This window comes from Zingiber officinale, chromosome 7B, assembly GCF_018446385.1.
Source record: "Zingiber officinale cultivar Zhangliang chromosome 7B, Zo_v1.1, whole genome shotgun sequence".
Taxonomy (NCBI): Eukaryota; Viridiplantae; Streptophyta; class Magnoliopsida; order Zingiberales; family Zingiberaceae; genus Zingiber; species Zingiber officinale.
Genome location: NC_055999.1, coordinates 87,917,769 through 87,942,778, shown reverse-complemented (window position 1 = coordinate 87,942,778; position 25,010 = coordinate 87,917,769). Strand labels below are relative to the sequence as shown.

General features: G+C 38.8%; 1 protein-coding gene across 1 annotated transcript; it reads right to left on the bottom strand.

Moving 5' to 3' along the window:
• Positions 1 to 267: 267 nt before the first annotated feature.
• Positions 268 to 3,534, bottom strand: LOC122006203 (10 kDa chaperonin, mitochondrial-like). The gene is made up of 3 exons (XM_042561615.1): positions 3,334 to 3,534; positions 1,550 to 1,689; positions 268 to 486 (listed from the first exon to the last, which is right to left on the bottom strand). Exons 1-3 carry the CDS (start codon positions 3,436 to 3,438, stop codon positions 438 to 440), a joined length of 294 nt encoding a protein of 97 aa, XP_042417549.1. The 5' UTR covers positions 3,439 to 3,534; the 3' UTR covers positions 268 to 437.
• Between the last annotated feature and the right edge of the window lie 21,476 nt (positions 3,535 to 25,010).

Below are 25,010 nucleotides of genomic sequence, written 5' to 3'. Positions count from 1 at the left end.
AATCCTAAATTTTCCAATTGAATCAGTTAGAAGCCTGATTCAACCGAATTCCCTTAATTGATCTGATCCGACTAAATTAAGCTCAGCCCCTTATCAATCAATTCAATAGCTAACCCTGCCCTGTTTTGATTTGAAAAGACAACAGTAAGAGTAAGTTTCAAAACAAGTCCTTCACAACAAGTTCCAAGGTCCTTTACCAACTGGGCCAATTGCCACCTTCCCATATCTTTGTAGTTTGAATTTATGAATAGTGATCACTTATAGAGATACGTAGTGAACCATGTCTAAATTTATCAAAACAATAATTGTTCCACCACTTGGGTTTGGTCTTAATAGCAAACGGGAAGGATTACAAGAGTTCTTCTCTTAATACCGTATCCTCATCAATGCTAACTGGAGACAACCTGAGAGAGAACTGAGAAAAATCTGCTAAATATTCAATCATGGAGAGTACCGAGTATGTCATCTTCTCTGATCAAATGGTACCTGCAAAACACAAACAAAACAGCAAGTGAATTTATATTTTCATCATCTGTAGAAGATGCATAACAAACACAATCACACCACAAATATCCTTGGGAGAATTAAAAAAAAAAAAAAAAACAACCCGGTGCACGAATCTCCCATCATACGGGGTACTGGAGAATGATCCATTGTACACAACCTTACCATGTTTTTTGCAAGAAACTCTTTCCATGATTCGAACCCGTGACCTTTTGATCATATGACAACAACTTTACCATTGCACCACAGCTCCCCTTCACATGGTTGCCTTCAAGGCTCCTCTTCACTTTATCCTTGGGAGGATAAATTATTGGGAATAGGTTTTAAAACTTCACATGATTACCATAAAACACCTCTAACCCACCATTTTGGATCACCCAAATTGAGTGAAAACTAAATCATTGTTCTTCGGATTGGGTGGTCTCCAAATGCACGATGAGGTTGAGCCGGACAAGACAAACAGTTTGAATAAGACAATCAAGCCCAGAAATGCGGGCAATTCCAACAAGGCAAGAAAGAGGGATGCTTCAAACGTGGATCTCAGAACGATAGTTTCAATGAGCCAAGAAGACATAAAGTAAATGAGCTAATCAAGCCAATCAATTCAGACAAATGAGCTGACCAAGCCAAGTGATCCAAGCAGATGAATATGCAAACATCTCAATAAAACCAAGCAATCCAAACGAGCAAGAGTGGGATGGATTGAGCATGCTTGACGAGTTGAGGACAAGAAGAAGGGAAGTTGACGACAAGCAGAAGGATAAATTACACAATATTGTCCATTTATTTATGCATCTACCCATGATAATTCATCCTAGTATTTCTTCATCCCTTCGAGTTAATCGACCCTAAAACTCCCCAAAAAAATGTTAATCATTTTTCGCTCTCAAACAGTATGCCCCTAATACAAAAATCTAACTTAGATAATGAGACAATTTCTAAAGAAAATAGAACTGACAACAATAACCTACAGAGTTTTTCTAACTTTTATTTTAGAATTTAATTGAGCTTAAAGGTGACAGTCATAAAAGGTAAGTTAACATACTCTTTTTCACCGAGTTTAACTTCCATCCCACCATATTCCGGCAGCAGAACCGTATCTCCTTCCTTTACAGTGACAGGGATTAATTTCCCATCACGATCGCGAGTCCCAGGACCAACTGCTACAACTTTTCCAGAGTTCAGCTGAAAAAAAAGGGTGCAAGTCAAGCAAATGGATTGGAATAAACTTTGTTAGTTTGTGAAGAGGATGTTGCACTAGTGAAACAGTTGTTTTATTATCAATTCTTTGAATGGATGAAACCTATAAACTTTGCAGGAGAATGATACCTCAAATATTACACACAAATTTTAATGCACAAAGATAATGCCAAATTAAAACATTTGACCCTGCAATATAACAATCTCTGAATTAGATATCATTGAACATAAACCTAAGATGCCTATGTAACCACTGTGCCTTACACCCCCCTCATTTTGTCACCAGGCTTAGTTGTATAGAGATTCAATTTGTGCTATCCTTAATTAACATTAGCATTGAAACCTCAATATTAAACTAAAATATTCTTAACTAACTTTTGCATTGCAACCTCAACATTAAACTAACACTGACATAAGGATTTAACTGTCTTATCGATCAACCATCAATTTTCAGAATGTTTGCCTGCCAATAATAGAATATGACACTCATACTTCAAATAAATCATAAATATCAAAAATCATTTGAAATTAGTATGATCATATGTTACTACACAATCCTTTACATTCCAATGTAGGATGACTCATGCTTAGAAGGGACACAAACTTTAGAAAAAACAATTTGGTATATAACAGACTCAACTAAATGAGTTATAATACAATGTGTCATTAATGAGTCATCAAGTAATGTATCAAACAATTTGGTATCACTGGTGTAAAAATACCTAACTTCACTATTTAAAAATTTCAATATTAAGGCTATTTGACTTGTTTAGTCAATTAATCAAGAGGCATCATCAAATTATATTTAAAGATATCAATATAAATATTAAAAACCTATTCATTCAAATAATGGAAAGTCTCCATCAGATGTTAAGAACGTTACAAGTGTAAATAGTTAGCCTGTGTAGTAACCTCATTTGGTCATGCCTTATCAAGGGTTCAGCATGGATTTGTGCGTGGCAAATACAAAGAACAATTCCACATTAAATTAATAGTACTAAAAAAACATCTAGATGGATAAATGTTACAGAAATACCAATTTCTTAGTGTTCATAATAATGGATGTAAAGGTCTAATAAGAGACGACGGCCCTGTTTCCAGCCAAAGGCACTTCTTATCGTTCCTTCCCATATTGGTCGTAGTAAACTTCTAACCTATATGACTTTTCTACTTTAAACTACTAGATAAAGATGTGTCATTGTCTCGTTGGTGATCCAACTTCTTAAACCGCACCGAGAAACATGAAAAAAAAAGAGACAAATTGTACAAACAGAAGAAGCATCAAATATGGACTGTGGACAAGTTGATCAACCAGAGGCAAACCCCTGTAATATAAATCAAGACACTGAAATTCAACACTATCCTTCTCAGGAACACCAGTTGAAGGCTTTCATCCTTCATCAACCAATTTAGTTATGGCGAAAAATAACACACAAATAAAGTAGTGCTCAAATATAATCCAGCAAAACAAAACCTAGCTGAAAAATGTATCTCTGTTTGAAGTTTTCAGTGGGCTGTTCATTGGGCACAAAACAGAAATGATACGCATCAATCGTCTAATCGCCAAGCAAGACATCAATTAAGGCATCCATGTAAAAGAAGCACAGATCATGGATAAACTACACTGACCTTGCTCGTCTTCTCTGGGAGGAGGATTCCGGCGCTGGTCTTAGAGGGAGGGACGATCTTCTCGACGAGAACGCGGTTAAGGGACGGAATCAGACGCCTCGCCATTGATGGACACGATAGCAGCGACAACAAATGACGTCAGGAGACCCTCCTCTTTGGCACTCTTTAGCGGCTGCTCGGGGGCTAGAAATCACGAACACGCGAGGGCTTAAGAAGCGCCAGGGTATATTGATTGAGATGACCAATATACCCCTCATTGTTGTAAAATTTCTGCGATTGGTTTCCATATGAGAGGAGGCAAAAGTGGAATTGGATCGGCGAAGCATCGCTGTTTGGTTTTGCCGTCTAGGGTTTTGCTGCCGCGCAGAACATTCGAGAGTGTGGTAGAACCGTGATGGCGAATTTCCTAAATCGAACCTCTGAGTTTGAAATTGTTCAGAAATGCCCCTTCTTTTGAAATTTCAAGTGCAAAACTTAAAAGCTACTTTTTATTTTTGGAATCATCAATATCGCCCTACTTTGATTTTTTTTTAATTAAAAAACATCTTACTTCATGTATAATCATCCAATTATCCTTTACTATATTATTCTTGATATCATCTTCTATTTATATTTCCCATTGTTACACAGTTATATTAGTTACAAAACTATTATTATTAATGAATATTATGTATATTTTGAGTGGTTATAATTTTTGACTCGTTTTGAATTACGAGATACATAATATATTAAATCAAAATTTATTTAGAGATATATATTTGTTATTGAATATCCATAATGACCTAGTCTTAGGTTAAAAATATCGTTTAAAGATTTTTCAGACTCTGAAATATTTTAGTCCTCTTTATTAAGGTTATTTTCTATGTTGTAGCACATATAGAATCGTAACTGCTATAACTATAAATTATAACTGTTATAATTATAACAGTTATGAAATGCTATAATATGTGTAGTAGCTATAGTTTCGTAAATACTATAGCACATTCAACCGATTTAAGATTTAGGTGAAAGATATAGGGGGATAATAATGAGAACAATGTAAAATATCAAATAGTATACTAAAGGGCAGTTATGCCATTTTACAAGGTGATAGGACACCCTTTTAATAAAAGTCAAAGTGGAATGTAGCTGCCTCCTAGGTGGGATAACATAACCCAAGGCAATGAAGCCCTTGAGAATCGATCCATGCCTAATCCTGCCTATGGAGACTTTGGTGGACCAATAGTACTCAAATATGTGTAATGTTTCATAATAAGTATTTTCCTTGAAGTCCTAAACATTTACAAGATCCTGCCCGTAAATGTTGACGAATAAATCACTGGTGAGTTGACTTTATTATCAACTTAATCATCAACCGTTGAATGACAATGAGAATGATGATGCAGTTCTAGGAGTCTGGATGAAGGCAAATAAAAGGAAAAGAGTTAGAATAATGGTCAGGGGTTCCTTGATGCAGCTACCTCTACGCTTAAGTTGGAGAACGAAGAAGAAGATGAATATTAGGATTTTGATGTACGTAGTGTTGGTGCAAGAAGTACCAGACGATCGAACTTGTATTTTGATAATGGCAAAAAAGGTTCAAAGTTAAGCTATCTTGTGATCTAACAAGTGTGACTGAATTTGTAGGAAAGTCCTAAGTGATCTTAGGTAAAGGAAAGTCTTAGTTGAGACTAGGTAGGTGGAAAGTCCTAGCTGCGGTTAGGCAACAAACTCCTGGTCCGGGGAACTAGACGAAGTCTTGGAGGGTCAAAGATGTTGGATCGAGACGCGCTAGAGGGGGGGGGGTGAATAGCGCTCGCGGCTAATTCGTTCGATTATCGGAATCGCAAAACTATCGGAGTAATTAAAACACAGCGGAATAAAATAAAGAAACACAAACACAGAGGATTTACTTCGTTCGGAGCCTAAGGCGACTCCTACTCGAAGGCCCGCGATCCTTGATCACTTTCCGTGGGCAACAACTATAAGCTCGTATAATTATTACAAACTAATTACAAATGTAACTGTAATTAAAGTTATACCAACACCAGTGGTAGAAAAATCTGAGCTCCGGGTCGTCGGAATGTTGCAGCAGCACTTCAGAATCAATACTTGAGCAGAACACAACACGAGGAAGCTTTTTCTTTCATTGTATTTTGCTGCTGCTCGAACCCCTCTTATAAAGGATGTTCAAGGCGCCTTAAACCCCTCCAAGGCGCCTCTAGGCTGGCCGCGTCACCCGCGTGGATCAGAACTGACCTGGTCGAACTTTATCTTGTTCAAGGCGCCTTCAATCTCTCCAAGGCGCCTTCAGCCTCTCCAAGGCGCCTTGAAGCTTGCTTCGCAGCCAGCTCAGGTTTTGCACCCGAGGCGCCTCCAAGCTCCATGGAGGGGCCTCGGACACTGTTCATCCGAGGTTAATCTTTGCACTTTGGTCCCTGCAAGATACATTAATCCTAAATATACCCTGAAGCACAAAGTTAGCACATAAAACATAATAGAAGTGATAATGACAGTCTCCGGACTGTCCGAGTCTGACTTCGGGTTTCCAACCGGAAACCCTAGGTCGACCCAACACCTACTGTTCCCTCTACGGGGAACGCGCCCTCACCTACTCCACTCAGGAGATTTACCTGATGTCAGTCCGGTCCTCCAGACCGACTGGACTTTCCGCTTAGGGTTACCACCCCCTAGGACCTAGGGTTACCGCCCCCTAGGGTTTTTCTCCACCTAGGGTTATCGCCCCCTAAGACCTAAGGTTGCCGCCCCTTAGGGTTTTCCTCCACCTAGGGTTACCGCCCCCTAGGACCTAAGGTTGTCGCCCCTTAGGGTTTTCCTCCACATAGGGTTACCGCCCCTTAGGACCTAAGGTTGCCGCCCCTTAGGGTTTTTCTCCACCTAGGGTTACCGCCCCCTAGGACCTAAGGTTACCCCCCTTGAGATTTCCCTTCACCTAGGATTACCACCCCCTAGGACCTAAGGTTATCCCCCTTTAGGATTTTCCACCTACCTAACCGCAGTTAGGACTTTCCTGCACACTTGTTTAAGCTCATTAGATAACATAACAACTTAACTTGAACCCTTTGACATAATCAAAACACCGGTTCAATCGTCGGATGCTTCCCGCACCAACAGAAGACTTTAGACAAAATTCTAAAGCCGAGGACTTTAGGTGAAAATCCCGGGGGTTGGGGACACCAGGTGGAAGACTGAACGAGTCGTGGATAGGACGTTTAGCATGAAGTCATGAAGTTTCGAACACTGAGCAAAAGTTCAAACGGTCTGGAGAACCATTCTAGCAAAAGGTAATTTCTCCTGAGAGGAGTAGGTGAGAACACATTTCTCGAAGAGGGAACAGTAGGCGTTAGTCCAACTTAGAGTTTAAGCGAAACTCAAAGTCAGGATCGGACAGTCCGAAGGCTGTCAAATCTTGTCGTTCTTTATATATTATTTGTTTGGACTAAGGTGGTGTTTGGTAAATCTGAAAACTTATGTCTGAAATCTGAATGCTAAATTTTAAGTGGTGGAACACTTATAGACCTGAAAATAACAAGTTAAATAAATCAAATAAGAGGCTCTGAAATTTAAGTAACTAGTTTGAAACCTATTTGACCACCAAGAAGTTGGTACGCTTCAGCCAGATTCTTTTCCTTGCTGTAATATTTAATCATTGTATTGTAAGTAACAATGTCAGGCAAAATTTGATCTTCTTCTATATTTCGGTAAATGTCTTTCATGTCCTCAACCATCCCAAACCTAGAAAGTGACAACAACAGAGTGTTATAGCATCGGATTGAGGGATTGAATCCAACACCGCCACCTTCTCGTCTAACGGCCTTGAACGTTTCTAACGCAGAGCACACTTCTTCGGCTGAACCACAAGATTTAAGCATAAAGATGACAACTTTCTCGATGTTGAAACAAGACTTCGATCGGAGAAGGGAATAAACCAGAGACGCATAAGAGTCTACGGTGTGGTTAAAACCAGGACGCTTCCCAATCCAATTGAAGAAGGCGAAGGCGGACTCAGCATCAATGAAGCGTCCGCGGAGGAGCTCGGCGACAACAGCCGGGGTGACAGAGGGGGCTAAGCTTCGCAAAGTCCCGCTTTCGAACCAGTTCCGACGCGAGAGGATGTCAGAGAGGCAGGATATCAGATGCGAGCTATTATTCGTCTCCAGAGGAGTCTCGGTTACATCTGCGACTGCAGCAGCGGCGGCGGCGGAGGTGGAACAATAGAGAGAAGAGAAAAGCTCGCTGGGAGAGGGCAGAGGAAGAACGGATGGGACAGTCTTGCCGGCACAGACGATAGCCGGTGACAACCTTCTCATGGTAGGCTAGGGTTTAAGGGGTTAGGATGAACGCGGGCCAAGCGAGGGCGAGGGATGCGGTGAGAGGTCGGAGAAAAACCCGCGTCTATTTCCTTACTGTGTTAAGATAGAAAAAAATAAGCTAAATATTTTAGCTTATTTTTTTGGTCTGAGCGTGTTAAGTTTTTTAGCTAATAAGCTGTTTTAAAATAGGTTATCAAATGAACTTTTTTTAAAAAAGTCCTTATTATATTAATTTAAGTGATAAGCTGCATTACCAAACATCACCTAACTCTTTTTTGTTGGAAAGAGAAGTGCGAAAAAAGGGGAGCTCGGGTGCCCGATGCTGCCCGAAGGGGAGCTCGGGTGCGAAAATATCCTAATATTTTTCTAAAATTTTAGGATATTTTTACAGAATGTTTAGAGTAGCGGAAGTAGCAAAAACAAATAGGAACGTAAAATAGCCTACGCGGGTATTGAACCCGAGACCTATTGGGCCCTACGCCTTATAGAGGACTCTAGTAACCAAGTGAACCCAGCAGGGCCGTGCTGAAAGAAAAGAGAATCAATTATATTTATACTTAAGTTGGACGAATTAACCACTTAATATAAATAAGGAAAATAATTAAGTGAGGAGTTATTGTGGATCGTGACTTTTCCTCTCCTCAACCTAATTCCGCCGAACCCTCTTCTCTCCCTCATCCTCTCGGCGCCCAAGCCAAGGAAGACTAGGGTTCCGTCCCAAGGGTTCCAAGAACACCTTCCAGCAACGACTCCGATACGAGGGCGTTCTTCTCCGTGAGAAGAGCACATAGACGCAAGATGATCGTCGAGGGAATCGTCTCCACCGGAAAATGAGCGACTAGAATCGTAAGAAATCTAGCACCGGAGGTAAGAAACCCCTCACCTGCAGTATAAGTAGTTCTCGTATGATTTCATGCTTCAGTTTAGTAGTATATGGATTCTTGGCACATAGGGTGAGCAATAGCGCACACCAAGTGCTCGATAGTATGTGCAACCCATTTAAAATGCAACTTAGGCATTTAATAGCTTAGTTAAATGCCAAAGAAGCATTTATTTATTACAGTCAGTGTTATTACAGCTTATATGGGACTACGGTCCAATGGGTGGGCTCCCAAAGTCGCCTCTAGGTTCAGACAACCTAGCTCTAGGTTCAGATAACCTAGAAATAACAAGATAAGAAAAATTCAGCTATATCCAGTATTTTATTTTCAGCAGTGGCACTGTACTGGACTAGATGTCCATTGGGTTGGGCTCCCATAGTCGTCCCTAGGTTTAGATAACCTAGTAAATCCTACTAGATTCGGAATTTGTAACCCCGGGTTTAGTTAGGGATGCGCGCATAGCAAGTACGGTTGTCGGGCCCATCAGCAGCATGATTAGTATTTCGATCTATTATTATAAATAGTTTTTCAAAATCTCACAATCAGTTATGTGAACATGATTTAAATTCAGTATTAGCTTAGTTCAGTTCAGCTCAGTGTTATATTAGTTTAGTTTCTTTCCATTGATACATGTGATAGTTTCATGCTTAGCTCTTGATATTCCATGACTAGTTTGGATGCCATGTTTGTGTATACATGATTAATAACTTCAGTATTTATATTTCAGCATGTCAGCATGTATTTCAAATAGCATGTTTTAAAAGCATGATTCCATCGTATGCATGTTTTGTGAGGTAGATGGTTTCTTACTAAGCGAAAGCTTACAGATACTTCTTTTCCTTATACTGCAGATAAGGGTAAAGGAAAGATGGACTAGCGGAGGCTGGAGGGCAATGCAATGAAGATGTGTGTGGAATAAGGAACTTGGAATAAAGATGCTTGGAAACTAGCGAACTTGAAATTTAGCATTTCTAACTTTAGTTACTTCTCTACCTTTTAGACTGTTTGAGTAGTATGAATTATCTAGTATGCATTCAGTTTGATATTAGATAACACTCCATGAGTAATGTTATGCCTAGTAGTTTTATCCCATGCTTATAGAGTTGATGTATGTGATTTAGGCATGAATCAGTGCTGAAATCAGAGCTCAGCTGCGAAATCAGAAACCCCAATTGATCAGCCGATCGATTGGAGGCTTCCCAATCGATCGGTTGATCGATTGGGTAGTTGTTATTCACAAACAGAAGGTCTCAGGATCGATTAGCCGATCGATTGATTCAGTTCAATCGATCAGCCGATCGACCGGGCTTGATTCCAGTGAACAGAACCTTGCTGAATCGATCCTCCGATCGATTGGTAAGTCTGGATCGATCAACCGATCGATCCAGAAATTCCTTCGTGCACAGTAGCGTGCTGAATCGATCACTGGATTGATCAATAAGCCTGGATCGATCAACTGATCGATCCAAACAAAGTTTTCGTATACAATAACCATCTGAATCGATCAGTGAATCGATCCGGCCATTCCAATCAATCAGCTGATCGATTGGGAGGCCTGATATCAGCCGCAAACCCCTAATTAGATTCCGTGAACCATAGGGGATGTAATAGATGACATGTATATCTCAGATTACACCCCTTAGCATATGATTGATAATAGAAAAAATATATATAGTGACCTGAGTGTAAATATTGAATTTAGTAGCAGTCAGCAAAGATTTCAATTAGTACAGCTTTCGCATCTAGACTTAGTGATAGTCATGGAGTAGCTTAGCACAACATAATGTGATGATCCGGCCTCGCAGCCTAGCTAGTAGGAGGCGGGTCGTTACAAGTTAGGACTTTCCTGCACACTTGTTTAAGCTCATTAGATAACATAACAACTTAACTTGAACCCTTTGACATAATCAAAACACCAGTTCGATCGTCGGATGCTTCTCGCACCAACAATCTCCCCCTTTTTGATTATGGCAACACAGTTCAAAGTTAAGTAAAAGTATGACAAAATTTAAATATGAAATTATTAAGAAATTTAAACATGAGCATGAATGCAAAAATTTGTAAAACTTATGCTCCTCTTTATGTTTAAATTCTTAATTCTTAATTTCTTTAACTATGTTTAAATTCTTAATTCTTAATTTCTTTAACTATGACTTTTCTCTCCCCCTTTGACATAAATCAAAAAAAATATCAGGAAGAGAAAAGAATAATTAGTTTAAGCCCCCCTGAAGAGTAACCCTTTATTTAATGTCTTAGTGTTTCAAAAAGAATTGTTTTACTTAAATTAGGAAATGCCTTGGAAAATACTTAGTGTTTTCAACAAAAACTTAGCAAAATTTAGCATTTGAAAATAATTACTTTGGAAAACACTTAGCTAAATTCGAAAAGCCTTTCGTGAAAAAGTATATAACTTAGTTAATTTTGAAAAAGGCTATAGAAGTCACTTAGCTAAATTTGAAAAGAAGTTTTAGAGAATACTTTAGCTAAATTTTAACAAGCCTTTTGAAAAACACTTAGCTCAATTTGAAATGGTTTTGAAAATACTTAACTCATTTTCAACAAAAATTAGCTAAACTTAATCTTTTGAAACTAATTATTGTTTGAAAAATGAGTTATTAAAAAAAATTTTGACAAACACTTAAAGGTATAAATATTTTTTTTTAATTATTGATAAAAGCTTTGCTTGAGTACTTAACTTTAAAAGGATTTTCATAAAAACTTAACTTTAAGTACTTAGCTTTGAGAGACTATTTCTTGCAAAAAAAAAACTTAGTAAAGGATTTGGATAATTTTAGTGCTTAGTTTTGAAAAAATGATTATCTAAAAATCCAAGCTTTTAAAAATATTGTTAATTCAATATCATATCTATTTTAAAGCTGAGTCAAACATAATTTTTTTTTATTTTAAGTCAAGTCAAAAATAATTTTTTAAAACCAAGTCAAAGATAATTTTTATTTTAAAGGAAAACTAACTTGGAAAGAAAAGTTCACTCCCCCTTGATTAATGTCTTAATAAATTCTTAGGGTCTTATAGTCCAAGCATGTGGCAACTTATTTAACTTGTCTTGATCAGGTATTAGAGCCCTAAAGCATGCTCAATCTTACAATCTTCATTTGAAAAGTTTTTCGAAAGATATTTAATTAAATTTGAAAATCTCTTCAAAAGTTATTTGATAATTAGCTTGATTTCGTTCACTCCCCCTTAACTAATCCAAACATGAATCCCTAGGGTTCTAGAGTCCAAGCATGTATAAAATATAATAGGTCTTTTATATTTTGTCTAATTTTCCATCTCACCAATTCTAGGTTTTCAGGCATGTTTAGCTTATGAGTGAGTGTGAGATGGAGTTTACTTTAATTTACAATATTGAAAATATCAGTTTTGAAGATTTAAAAATTATCAGTGTGTGACCATTATTTTGAAGATTTAAAAATTAATTGAGTTTAGAATTTCAAAGAATTTAATAACTTCTGAAAAGGGGTTTGAAATTAATTTTTTAGAGGATATTTCAAATGATTTTTCAATTTTTTTTTAAAGTAGTTTTGAAATAATCATTTTTCAAATGATTTTACAAATAGCTTTTGAAATACAATAATCTTTCAACGGGATTTTTTTTTCAATCATTTTTCAAATGATTTTTCCAATAAAATTTTCAAATTAACATAATTTTAAAAGATTTTTTCAAATAATTTTGAAATGAAGTTTTAAAAGATTTATAAAATAATTTTTCAAAGATTTTTCAAATAAATTTTGAAATGAAGTTTTAAGATGAAAAAAATTTTCAAATAAATTTTGAAACGAAGGTTTTAAAAGATTTTGAAAAGATTTTTCAAATAAATTTTGAAATAAAGGTTTTAGAAGATTTTTAAAATAATTTTGAAGGTAATTTTGAAATTAAGTTTTTAAAAGATTTTGAAATGATTTTGAAAAGATTTTTCAAATGAATTTTGAAATAAAGTTTTTAAAAGATTTTTAAAATAATTTTGAAGGTAATTTTGAAATTAAGTTTTTAAAAGATTTTGAAATGATTTTTCAAATGAATTTTGAAATAAAGTTTTTTAAAAGATTTGTCAAAATAATTTTGAAGGTAATTTTGAAATTAAGTTTTTAAAAGATTTTGAAATGATTTTGAAAAGATTTTTCAAATAAATTTTGAAATAAAGGTTTTAAAAGATTTTTAAAATAATTTTGAAGGTAATTTTAAAATTAAGTTTTTAAAAGATTTTGAAAAGATTTTTCAAATGAATTTTGAAATAAAGTTTTTAAAAGATTTTTAAAATAATTTTGAAGGTAATTTTGAAATTAAGTTTTTAAAAGATTTTGAAATGATTTTTCAAATAAATTTTGAAATGAAGTTTTAAGATTTTGAAAAGATTTTTCAAATAAATTTTGAAATGAAGTTTTAAGATTTTGAAATGATTTTGAAAAGATTTTTCAAATAAATTTTGAAATAAAGGTTTTAAAAGATTTTTAAAATAATTTTGAAGGTAATTTTGAAATTAAGTTTTTAAAAGATTTTGAAATGATTTTTCAAATGAATTTTTAAATAAAGTTTTTAAAAAGATTTTTCAAAATAATTTTGAAATTAAGTTTTTAAAAGATTTTGGAAGCTAATTTTGAAATTAAGTTTTTTAAAAGATTTTGAAAAGATTTTTCAAATGAATTTTGAAATAAAGTTTTTTTAAAAAGATTTTTCAAAATAATTTAGAAATATAATTTTGATTTAATTTCATTTGAAAAATAATATTAATTACAGAATTTGAATTAATTATAGTTATGAGTTTAATTTTGAATTTTTAAATTCCTTAGTCATCTCACCCGATCTAATTTTCAATCATGTACTCCTGTAATTGTTGTGAGATGAATTGAGGTTCAATTTAAGGGTTTGGTTTAACTTTGTGTTAGATTCAGGTTTAGCTTTGGATTCAACAAGTAAGCATTCTTTGGATAAACTTCTGGGCTATGGTGAGTCACAAGGAACTCATTAAAGTAACCATGTTTTCGAGGTTTTCCAAATAGTCCTACCCATTGAACTTAATACTAAACCTTGGTCTAACTGGTTAGGATCCGTTTAAGGGTAGCTTCGGTCAGTTCCACTTGGCCAAATGCATCAGGTCGAAGCCATATCTTCCTAGACATGCGATGCCCAAGTTTCCCTAACGTACTATCATCCAAAACTTCACCAGTACCGTGGGTCAAGTTAAATCTAGCCCATTTTTTCTAACCTTAATTACCCTACCGGGTAATCTACTCTTGTTTACCCTTATCGGGTGGATTAATTTCGGAGGTGCCAGCTATTCTGGAGCCTCCTCCTATGTTATTGATTTACGTTTTATTAAGTTAAGTAAATAAAAGGTACTTGATTATAACTTGGTTTGTACTGTTTAAGTTTTACTTTAGACTTATAACCCAAGTCTAGATTTCATGATTTGACTAAATTATTAACAATCTTCTCTAATTTATCAATTTTATCTTTTAAAATATTATTTTGTATTTCTACTTTTCTAAGAGTTAATTTCTTATTTTTATTTGAATTAATTTTGTTCATTACATTATTAGCATGCATACTAATTTTGAAGAGAAATCTATACTAGAGCAAGCAGGATTAGTTAAGCTAGTGCGATCATGTGTTGCAAAAACTGGATTTTCATATAATGTAAATGTACTAACCTTGATTTCTCCCTCTGAATTCTTGGGTCTTCTTTCTGGGCATTGTCTTTTGCAGTGACCCATTAGTTTGCATTTGGAGCATTTGATGTATTTCTTCCCTCTCCTGATCATTTTCTCCTTCTCCTCCGATTGTGCCGGTCGAGTCTTACGAGTGGGGCATTCGTTTCTATAGTGCCCTCTCTCCCTACACTTAAAACAGATTATGAGAAATTTACAATTTGAATTTACAATTTTACCTTTTAGATCCGTGATAAGATCCTCCCCCTTGACTGTTGCCATTTCAAATTCTGACTCAGATTCAGATATCTCGTCTTTGGCCATCAGTGATATGATATCGGTTTGCTTTGATTCTTCTGAGTTTGGTTCGGAGGTTGACTCTGAGGATTCAATTTCAAATTCGGACTCAGGTTCTATTTGATCTTCTAACTCTGAAGGGATCTCATAAAGCTTGAGCACTTTCTCCCAAAGTTCCTTAGCATTGTTGAACTTTCCAACTCGATCAAGATCTGAATTTGTTAGTCCGCATAAGAGAATGTAAGTTGCTTTTGCATTTGCCTCGAATGTCCTTATTGTTTGTGCATCCCACTTGTCACAGGTGATGAGTACACCTTCTTTGGTGGGGAGAGTGAATCCAATATGGACTATGGTCCATATTTCTGCTTCGGTCTTTAATTTGTAGGATCGAAAAGAATTTAGATATCTCCACAATAGCATGATATTGTCCACTTTGGGCCTAGACCCTCATGGCTTTGCTCTTGGGCTCTCCCCAAAAGGCCTCATGCCAATGGAGATATCTTTTTCTCTTATAAACCCATGATCTTTCCCATGTGTTTCCAATATAGGACTATGTTTGCAATCTTACAACCCCAACAATCCCCCCCTCAAACAAAGGACCATAGGCTTCCCACGTTCGATCCTCGACCCACCAGGTCTTCCTGCCCCTCGGTCCACCCGACCTACTAGGACTTCCTTGCCTAGTCGCAACTAGGACTTCCTGCCTGGTGTCTGGCCCTCTTGATCCGAACATAGGAGCCCCCACTTTCTTTGTTCGAGGTCAATATTGTACCCACATGGCTCAATCAGACCATAGCTCTTGTGCACAATCGGCGGTTAAACCTTCTGGCAGTCCGGGCTCTGATACCAATTGTAGGATCGAAAAGAATTTAGATATCTCCACAATAGCATGATATTGTCCACTTTGGGCCTAAACCCTCATGGCTTTGCTCTTGGGCTCTCCCCAAAAGGCCTCATGCCAATGGAGATATCTTTTTCTCTTATAAACCCATGATCTTTCCCATGTGTTTCCAATATGGGACTATGTTTGCAACCTTGCAACCCCAACATAATTGATGCTCCACCTGGTCTTTCCAGTATCTGAAGTTCTCGTCAGACAGCAGTGGTAGGCATATGGAGTTGTACCCATCTTCGTAGGCCATTAGAAGGAATCTCGAAAAATAAACACAATAAAACTTGTTCAAAGACTTAGTCTTGGATTAGTAGTGCGGGAGAAAAATAAAGATAGTAATTCAGGAATTTCGAAAAAAAATAATAAAATATTATTAAAATATTATTAAAATAATATTAAAAAAATATTACCACAAATTTTTGAAAACGCAATATTTCGCTAATTCCAACCAATGGTGAAAAAATTGAAAATTAATTTTTCAAAAGCAGTTTTGGAGGGAAAAAATGAAAGGCGTAAGGTTTTATTTTTAACCTATACAAACGACAAAGCCACGAAAAAATGCTTGAATGGTGGTTGCACCAGTTCAAAGCGACCCCGCTCTGATACCAATTGTTGGATCGAGACGCGCTAGGGGGGTGAATAGCGCTCGCGGCTAATTCGTTCGATTATCGGAATCGCAAAACTATCGGAGTAATTAAAACACAGCGGAATAAAATAAAGAAACACAAACACAGAGGATTTACTTCGTTCGGAGCCTAAGGCGACTCCTACTCGAAGGCCCGCGATCCTTGATCGCTTTCCGTGGGCAACAACTATAAGCTCGTATAATTATTACAAACTAATTACAAATGTAACTGTAATTAAAGTTATACCGACACCAGTGGTAGAAAAATCTGAGCTCCGGGTCGTCGGAATGTTGCAGCAGCACTTCAGAATCAATACTTGAGCATAACACAACACGAGGAAGCTTTTTCTTTCATTGTATTTTGCTGCTGCTCGAACCCCTCTTATAAAGGATGTTCAAGGCGCCTTAAACCCCTCCAAGGCGCCTCCAGGCTGGCCGCGTCACCCGCGTGGATCAGAACTGACCTGGTCGAACTTTATCTTGTTCAAGGCGCCTTCAACCTCTCCAAGGCGCTTTCATCAACTTGTTCAAGGCGCCTTGAAGCTTGCTTCGCAGCCAGCTCAGGTTTTGCACCCGAGGCGCCTCCAAGCTCCATGGAGGTGCCTCGGACACTGTTCATCCGAGGTTAATCTTTGCACTTTGGTCCCTGCAAGATACATTAATCCCAAATATACCCTGCAGCATAAAGTTAGCACATAAAACATAATAGAAGTGATAATGACAGTCTCCGGACTGTCCGAGTCTGACTTCGAGTTTCCAACCGGAAACCCTAGGTCGACCCGACGCCTACTGTTCCCTCTACGGGGAACGCACCCTCACCTACTCCACTCAGGAGATTTACCTGATGCCAGTCCGGTCCTCCAAACTGACTGGACTTTCCGCCTAGGGTTACCACCCCCTAGGACCTAGGGTTATCGCCCCCTAGGGTTTTTCTCCACCTAGGGTTACCGCCCCCTAAGACCTAAGGTTGCCCTCCCTTAGGGTTTTCCTCTACCTAGGGTTACCGCCCCCTAGGACCTAAGGTTGTTGCCCTTTAGAGTTTTCCTCCACATAGGGTTACGCCCCCTAGGACCTAAGGTTGCCGCCTCTTAGGGTTTTTCTCCACCTAGGGTTACCGGCCCCTAGGACCTAAGGTTACCCCCTTTGGGATTTCCCTTCACCTAGGATTACCCCCCCCCCCCCCCCCCTAGGACCTAAGGTTATCCCCCCTTAGGATTTTCCACCTGCCTAACCGCAGTTAGGACTTTCCTGCACACTTGTTTAAGCTCATTAGATAACATAACAACTTAACTTAAACCCTTTGACATAATCAAAACACCGGTTCGATCGTCGGATGCTTCCCGCACCAACAGAAGACTTTAGACAAAATTCTAAAGCCGAGGACTTTAGGTGAAAATCCCGAGGATTGGGGACACCGGGTGGAAGACTGAACGAGTCGTGGATAGGACGTTTAGCATGAAGTCATGAAGTTTCGAACACTGAGCAAAAGTTCAAATGGTCTGGAGAACCATTCTAGCAAAAGGTAATTTCTCCTGAGAGGAGTAGGTGAGAACACATTTCTCGAAGAGGGAACAGTAGGCGTTAGTCCAACTTAGAGTTTAAGCGAAACTCAAAGTCAGGATCGGACAGTCCGAAGGCTGTCAAATCTTGTCGTTCTTTATATATTATTTGTTTAGACTAACTCTTTTTTGTTGGAAAGAGAAGTGCGAAAAAAGGGGAGCTCGGGTGCCCGAAGCTGGTCCGGGTGCCTAGAGCTAGTCCGGGCACCCAAAGCGGGTCCGGGTGCCCGAACCAGTGTCGCCTGGGAGGGGATCATAGGCACCCGGGCAGTCTGGGTGCCCGGAGCTGGTCCGGGCGCCCGAACCAGAAAAGTTATCCCGAAGCTAAGTTCGAGCGCGACGACTAGCCGAACCCACGTCAATGGTCTTGGTGCTCGGAATGAGCTATAAAAAGAGGATTCGACCATTGTCTCAAGAACATTAATATAAAGAAGTTCTTCTCTTCCGCGTTGCTCAGAAAAAGGTTTCACGATGCCCGAAAACTGCTCCGACGATGACTACATTGAAGATTTCATTCTCCAAAGTCGTCGGTATTTTTATTGTTCAAATTACTTGTAATCATTCAAAACTGTACTTGTACTCTTTATGATTGATTAGTGATTTTCCATCGAAAGCACTCTCACATGTGGGCCTTGGAGTAGGAGTCGTCACAGGGTCTGAACCAAGTAAATCTTGGATTTGTTAGCATTGCTTTTTCATCTCTTTATTTATTCCACTATGTTCTCTCTGAAGTTTTAAAAACGAATGTGAAAGCCACGAGTGTTATTCACTCCCCTCCAGTGCATCTCGTGGTGGTAAAAGCCGAAAATGCTCGCCCCCAGCGCCTCCACCAACCCGTCCCAGGGTAAACACGGAGGAGATAAATCATGGGAAACTACTACATTTGGAATAGTGACTAGCACATAAGGGAGGCATTTACCTCAGCTTTGCCGAGATTCGAACCTCAGACCTCATGGTGGCAACACCTCATGTGCTAGCCACTAGACCGTCCCAAGGGGACCCCCTCTAATGCATCTCGATTCTACACATATGTGTGCATATATACCTTGGATTCTGGAAAGGGCTACCTTTTATAAAGAGACAGCAGACTTTTTTCTTCCATTCTAATCTTTTCATTATCATTATTTAATTTCTTAAATAATGCAAGACTTATTCACACCACTGTCTTTTTCCTTAAATAATTCGATATTTATGATATGATGATCATTTTCTTGAAATAATCCGAGATTTATGCGATGGTTATCCCTTTCTTGAAATGATCCTGTGTTTCGATGTACATCACTAAGAAGCCAAGAGGCCATGGAGCCATGAGGTCGCGGAGCTAGGAGGCCAAGGAGTAGGGAGACTAAGAAGTCGAGAGGCCAAGGAGATGAGATACTAAGGAGTCGGGAGGCCAGGGAGTCGGGAGGCCAAGGAGTCGGGAGGCCAAGGAGCCGAGAGGTCTAGGAGTCGGGATGCCAAGGAGCTAGGAGGCCTAAGAGACGAGAGGCCAAAGAGCTGAGAGGTTCGAGAGCTAGGAAGCCCGAAAACCCGGAGGTCAAAGGGTCGGGCATCGACTCGACTTCCTCTTGTTGGAACCACTATCTCAGCAAAGGCCTCCAACTTCTCTTATCTTCGTGGTGTTCACTAATTACCCTCCATATCACAAATCTCTCTTTCAAGTCTAGTCGAAGGAGGCGAGAGTCCGACTGACTAGATTATTGTGTAATCAAAGTAATTTTAGTTGCCTTAACTGCTTAAGTCACATGGCAGATCCATTGCATATTTTTGAAGAGATTACACATTAAATGCTAGCATGCCTCGATCATTATATCTTAAATGTACCCACTCCTTTTAAGCACGTCGCATGCATCATCTACCTGACTCTCGAGCCTAGAATGCACTAGTGTACCTCTAAGATTGCATTACATTAATGTGATGTGACCCATGACAAAGAAAACTAAGTGTCTTTTACCAAGTAATGATTACTCTGAATTTTAATTGTTCTATGTGCTTGATCTAAAGATGAAAAATTTGTCCCACTCTTGTAACAATAGAGATCCAACAGTCCCTATTGAGTGAGTCAGGCTATATTAGGCTAAAAAAGTGTAAGTTCTCCAAGATAGTTTTGATATGGTCAATCGAGTTAAGTTAGACCCTTTATATTTGATGCCTTATGTCTGAGTGTGTAGGGACTTAGGAATACAAGAAGTCGAGTGGAAGATGCACCGAGTGAAAGGATGACACGACAAGGGAGTCGACAGGCTTGGTACATCCGAGGGACAAAGAGCTACAGAAGAGTACACCGATGGAGTGAAAAGGGCGTACGTGACACATCCAAGGGATGAGAAGTCAGGAGGAAGGCTACTCGAGGAGAAGGCCGGAGTAAGGTTCAGGTTAGCTCAACTTTGGACGGCTGGAGCATCACCCAATCGAGTGAAGAATGGTTAATGATGAGATTGACCATTCAGATGAACAGTGCTTGAGACACCTCATATGGGACTGGAGGCACCTCGAATGCCCAATAGAACAACTACAGCAAAAAAGACCTGAGACGCCTCCGATGAATAGTAGTTGAGGCGTCTCAGATCAACTAGAGGTGCCTCCAATAGCGTAAAGTCATTGCAAAGTGGATAAAATTCTATCCACATGGAGGCGTCCTGGTTGACATTGGAGAAGCCTCCAATGCCACATCATCAATGGTCACTTGTGATCAGAACACTATAAATATCACCGTAGAGCTAGGAGTTCAAACATACACTCAATATTTATTTTTTGTAATCAAGTTTTGAGCTTCCAACTATTGTAAGGAGTTTCTCCGCCTTTGACCTTTGTTGAAGAAGAAGTTTCTTTTAGTGCTTTCCATTGTCTTGAATTAACAACCACCAAGGTTGTAACCAAGTAAATCTTCTGAGCCCCTTCTTTATTTTTATGTTATTTTTTATCTAATTAATTAGTGTGTCCTTGCTAAGATAGAAGCAAGAGAGGTTCTAATTGTATTTGTAGGCTAGTCACGCCCCCTTCTAATCAGTCCACCTGATCCAATAAGTAATATCAGAGTCCAACCACTTTAGAATGACTAATTATCAACTGAAGCAACAAGAAGATGACCAGATCAAGCATTCATCCACTGAAGTTTGAGGGGGACTTTATGCTTTGGAAGTGTTGTATGGAGATATTTTTCAAAATAGATTTTGATAGATTGTTAACAATTAACTATGATTTTGAAGCACCTAGGGATAAGAACAGAGAAGAAAAGGAAGAGTATCAGTGGAATAGAAGCAGCAGACTAACTTTATAACCAATGACAAAGCAGAGTTCTATCTGCTGAGTATATTACTGCCCCAAGAAGTCAATCGGATTGACACCTATGACTCTACCAAAGAACTCTGGGAGTAGTTCCTAGAGCTTTATGAAGGAATATCGAAAGCCAAGCTAGCAAGATAGGACATTCTTTGAAATCAACTAATGAACCTCTAAATGGAAAAGGGAGAGAAGATGACTTAACTACATGTAAAGATCAAAGAGCTAATCACTGGATTGACCAACCTTAGAGAAACAATTTCAAAATGGGATTCTCTCTGATATGCATTCAATGTTTTCCCAAGAATCCAAAAGTGGACATTAATAGTAGATGCCTACTACATCTCAAAAGACTTAGAGGTAAGTACTTTAGAATAGTTATTTTTTATCTTTGAATTACATGAGTCTAGATGTCTAGGCTCATGAAATAAAGAGAAGTTAAGTCAGAATTTAGTACTAAAAGCCAAGAAAATTGAATAGGATTTGGAGTCATCCCTCAATGAAAACGAAGAAGCATGCATAGTAAGAAAGTTCAATAAATTCTTTAAAACTAACAACTTTGATAAGAGACGGACAATATAACTACTTTGAAAGAAGAGAATGGTAAGACACTAAAACTGTAATGAAGAAAGTCATATCAAGGATAACTGTCCCAAATTGAAGAGCAAAGAAAAGGAGAAAGGGATAAGAAGGTCCAAACAAAAGAACCTATAAGCAATATGGAGTGAGTCATCATCAGAAAAGTCCGAGATAGAACAATACGCCAAGCTAACACTAATGGCTAGCCACCAAGAAGAAGACGTCGAAATCACTTTGGAAGAGAGCAATGATGAAGGGAGAACCTCAACCTACGAATCTAACATAGTAAGTGAGGTATAATTCTTACCCTCCGACAAAATGTATGATGTTGTTAAAATATTATTTAGAACTTTATCTAAAATTAGAATCAAATATATAAATGAAATGAAAAAATATGCATGCTTACTAGTGTTGGAACCCCAAGGTTGTTTTGGTGTGATCAACAAGTTAAGTTAGGTCCTGCGTTGTTTCTAATCTTGTGTCTAAGTGTGCAGGAGCTTAGGAGCACAAGTACTTGAGCGGAAGACCCAGCTAGCGAGAAGGACGACACGTTGTGCGTCCGAGGGACGAGGTGCTGCGGAAGAGTACACCGGCGGACGAGAAGGAAGTGCGCGCGGTGGTTCCGAGGTACGAAAGCCAGAGCGGAAGATTGCTCGGGGAGCAAGAGACGCAGATAGCGCGAAGGTTGGCACGGGGTGCGACCGAGGGACGAAGTCTGCGGATGAGTACCCTGGTGGACGAGAAGGAACACGCGGCAATTCCGAGGGACGAGAAGCCGGAGGGAAGCACGCTCGAGAAGACCGGAAGATGGGTTCGGGTGAGCCCTATTCCGGATGGCAGAGATCACCCAAGCAAACGGAGCCAGAGCGAACAGACCCGGACCGAGATGAGCTGGATCGAGATGAGCTAAACCGGAGTCGAAAAGTCAACTTATGTTGACCTTAGGGCTCCGGGCGCCCGGAACCATTCCGAGCGCCCGGAACCGACCGGGGCGCCCGGAACCGACCGGGGCGCCCGGAATCGACTTTTCAACAGGATCGAGTTTTGACTCGATCCGACCGTTGGGGGATAAAATTTATCCCCCCAGGGCGCCCGGAACCCTTCCAGGCGCCCGGACCAAGACTATAAATATAGCCTTGGTCCAGAAGCTTAGATAGAACTCACTGATTGTAAATCCAGTGCTTGCACACTCTCTTTTAGTCTAAGCTTCTGTTTTCTGCACTTCAACGTTGTACGAGGCTTCTCCGCCCGAAGGAGTTTTATTGAGCTTAATCTTCCTTGGATTAACAACCACATCGGTTGTAACCAAGTAAATCTTTTGTGCCTCGCTTTTCTTTATGCTTTTAATTTATCTGCTTAACTTAATTATGCAAGTGTTAGCCTAAAGAGTTCGAGGAGGGTTTGTTTTCCTTTTTGTGTTAGCAGGATATCCAACAACCCCTCCTAGTCGGTCCAACGGTCTCAGAAGGACTAACCGCCGTCTGACGCAACAAAAACGATGGCCGGAGCTAGCGACTACCCACCTGCATTCGAGGGGGAGTTTTCCATCTGGAAACAAAACATGGAGGTATACCTTAACTCAGATTCTGATATTTCTTTAATAATGAAATTTGGTTATGAAGAACCAAAGAACACGAACGGAGAAGGACTCGATCTACGCCTCTGGAACGAAAAGCAACGTGAGGAGTCTATGGCAAATGGGCGGGCAAAATATTATCTTCTGAATGTAATACCAAAGGAAGATTTCAAAAAGGTCGCAGATTATGAAAGCGCAAAAGAACTTTGGGAAAAGTTCTTGCAGCTCTACGAAGAACCTTCAGAAGCTGACACCTCAATAGACACCGAGCCACCGACAGAAGAGTCCGAAATCGAGGTAAGTACTACAACAGCCGAAGTACATCCCGAGATCGATGAAGGGGGAGAATCTTCGGAAGAAAGCAACTCGATAGGGGGAGAATCAATTACTGACAAGGTAAGTCAGGTATGGACTCGAACCTCTGATCATTTGAATGATTCAATCGAAGAATTGCCTGAAAATTTTTGCGAATCATCGAAAGAGTTTTTTATATTAGAAAATCAATTGTCAAACTTATCCTGCAAATTTGAAATATTATCGAAAGAGTTCTTCGAATTTCAAAATATCTTAACAAAAGAATTTTGCAAGTTGGAAACTTTGCTAAAAACCTTTTGTGAATCACAAAGAAGTTTTTCGAAAGAATTATGCAACTTAGAAATATTATCGAAAACTTTTTATGGTCCTAAAAATTTGGAAGTACAAATTACTTTATTGAAAAATTTTTATGAATTAGAAATTGATTCATCGAAAAATATTTTCGGATTAAGAAACCTATTATTAATAGATTCCTGCAAATTCTTATTGTTAAAAAATTCTGGCAAATTACAAAATATTCTTTCAAACGAATTTTGCACATTACCGAATGATTTTTTTATATTATTGAGGAATTTTATCAAGTTAGAATTTATGCTATTTGAATATTTTTGTGAAGTTGAAATTCAAAAAATAATAGAGATTAACATGATACAAATCGTTGCATGTTTAATATTTGTGGTTTTAAATTTGAAACAGTGTGATTTAAGAAGTTTTGATAAATTAAAATAGAAATTTAAATCCTGTTGATAAAGAGCATTAGAACAACAATTAAATAAATGCAAAGAAATTTTTTTTTTCGTTATTAATTTTGCTAAATTTTCTTAGAATGATTTTTTTTGGTGAAAATTATTGCAAAATTTTTAAAGTTCTCGAAATTGCTCTAAAAGGATCTTAATGACTTAGAAATTCTTTTGTTTAGAGGTATTTTTTTCTAAGTCTTTAACCCTTAGATTGTTTTTCTTGAAACCCCATTTTTATTGTGATCAAAGGGGGAGAAGAGAAAGTATAAGTCTAGGGGGAGGTAGAGAAAATTAAACTTTTCTGTTAAATTCTGTTAAAATTTAATTTTATCTATCATGTTGCATGTTATTGCAATAAACTATTTAATTTCATATCTATTTTTGACCCTAGCTTAACTTGGGTTGATCACACCAAAAAGGGGGAGATTGTTGGAACTCCAAGGTTGTTTTAGTGTGATCAACAAGTTAAGTTAGGTCCTGCGTTGTTTCTAACCTTGTGTCTAAGTGTGCAGGAGCTTAGGAGCACAGGTACTCGAGCGGAAGACGCAGCTAGCGAGAAGGACGGCACGCTGTGCGTCCGAGGGACAAGGTGCTGCGGAAGAGTACACCGGCGGACGAGAAGGAAGTGTGCGCGGTGGTTCCGAGGTACGAAAGCCAGAGCGGAAGATTGCTCGGGGAGCAAGAGACGCAGCTAGCGCGAAGGTTGGCACGGGGTGCGACCGAGGGACGAAGTCTGCGGATGAGTACCCTGGTGGACGAGAAGGAACACGCGACAATTCCGAGGGACGAGAAGCTGGAGGGAAGCACGCTTGAGAAGACCGGAAGATGGGTTCGGGTGAGCCCTATTCCGGATGGCAGAGATCACCCAAGCAAACGGAGCCGGAGCGAACAAACCCGGACCGAGATGAGCTGGATCGAGACGAGCTGAACTGGAGTCGAAAAGTCAACTTA

What these genes read in the sequence shown, in the direction of transcription:
- LOC122006203 (XM_042561615.1), bottom strand. Translation starts at nt 3,438, where the DNA reads ATGGCGAGGCGTCTGATTCCGTCCCTTAACCGCGTTCTCGTCGAGAAG. An exon ending in TCCCAGAGAAGACGAGCAAG is followed by an intron (nt 1,690 to 3,333) that starts GTCAGTGTAGTT and finishes CTTTTTTTTCAG; the next exon opens with CTGAACTCTGGAAAAGTTGT. An exon ending in GTTAAACTCGGTGAAAAAGA is followed by an intron (nt 487 to 1,549) that starts GTATGTTAACTT and finishes TGTGTTTTGCAG; the next exon opens with GTACCATTTGATCAGAGAAG.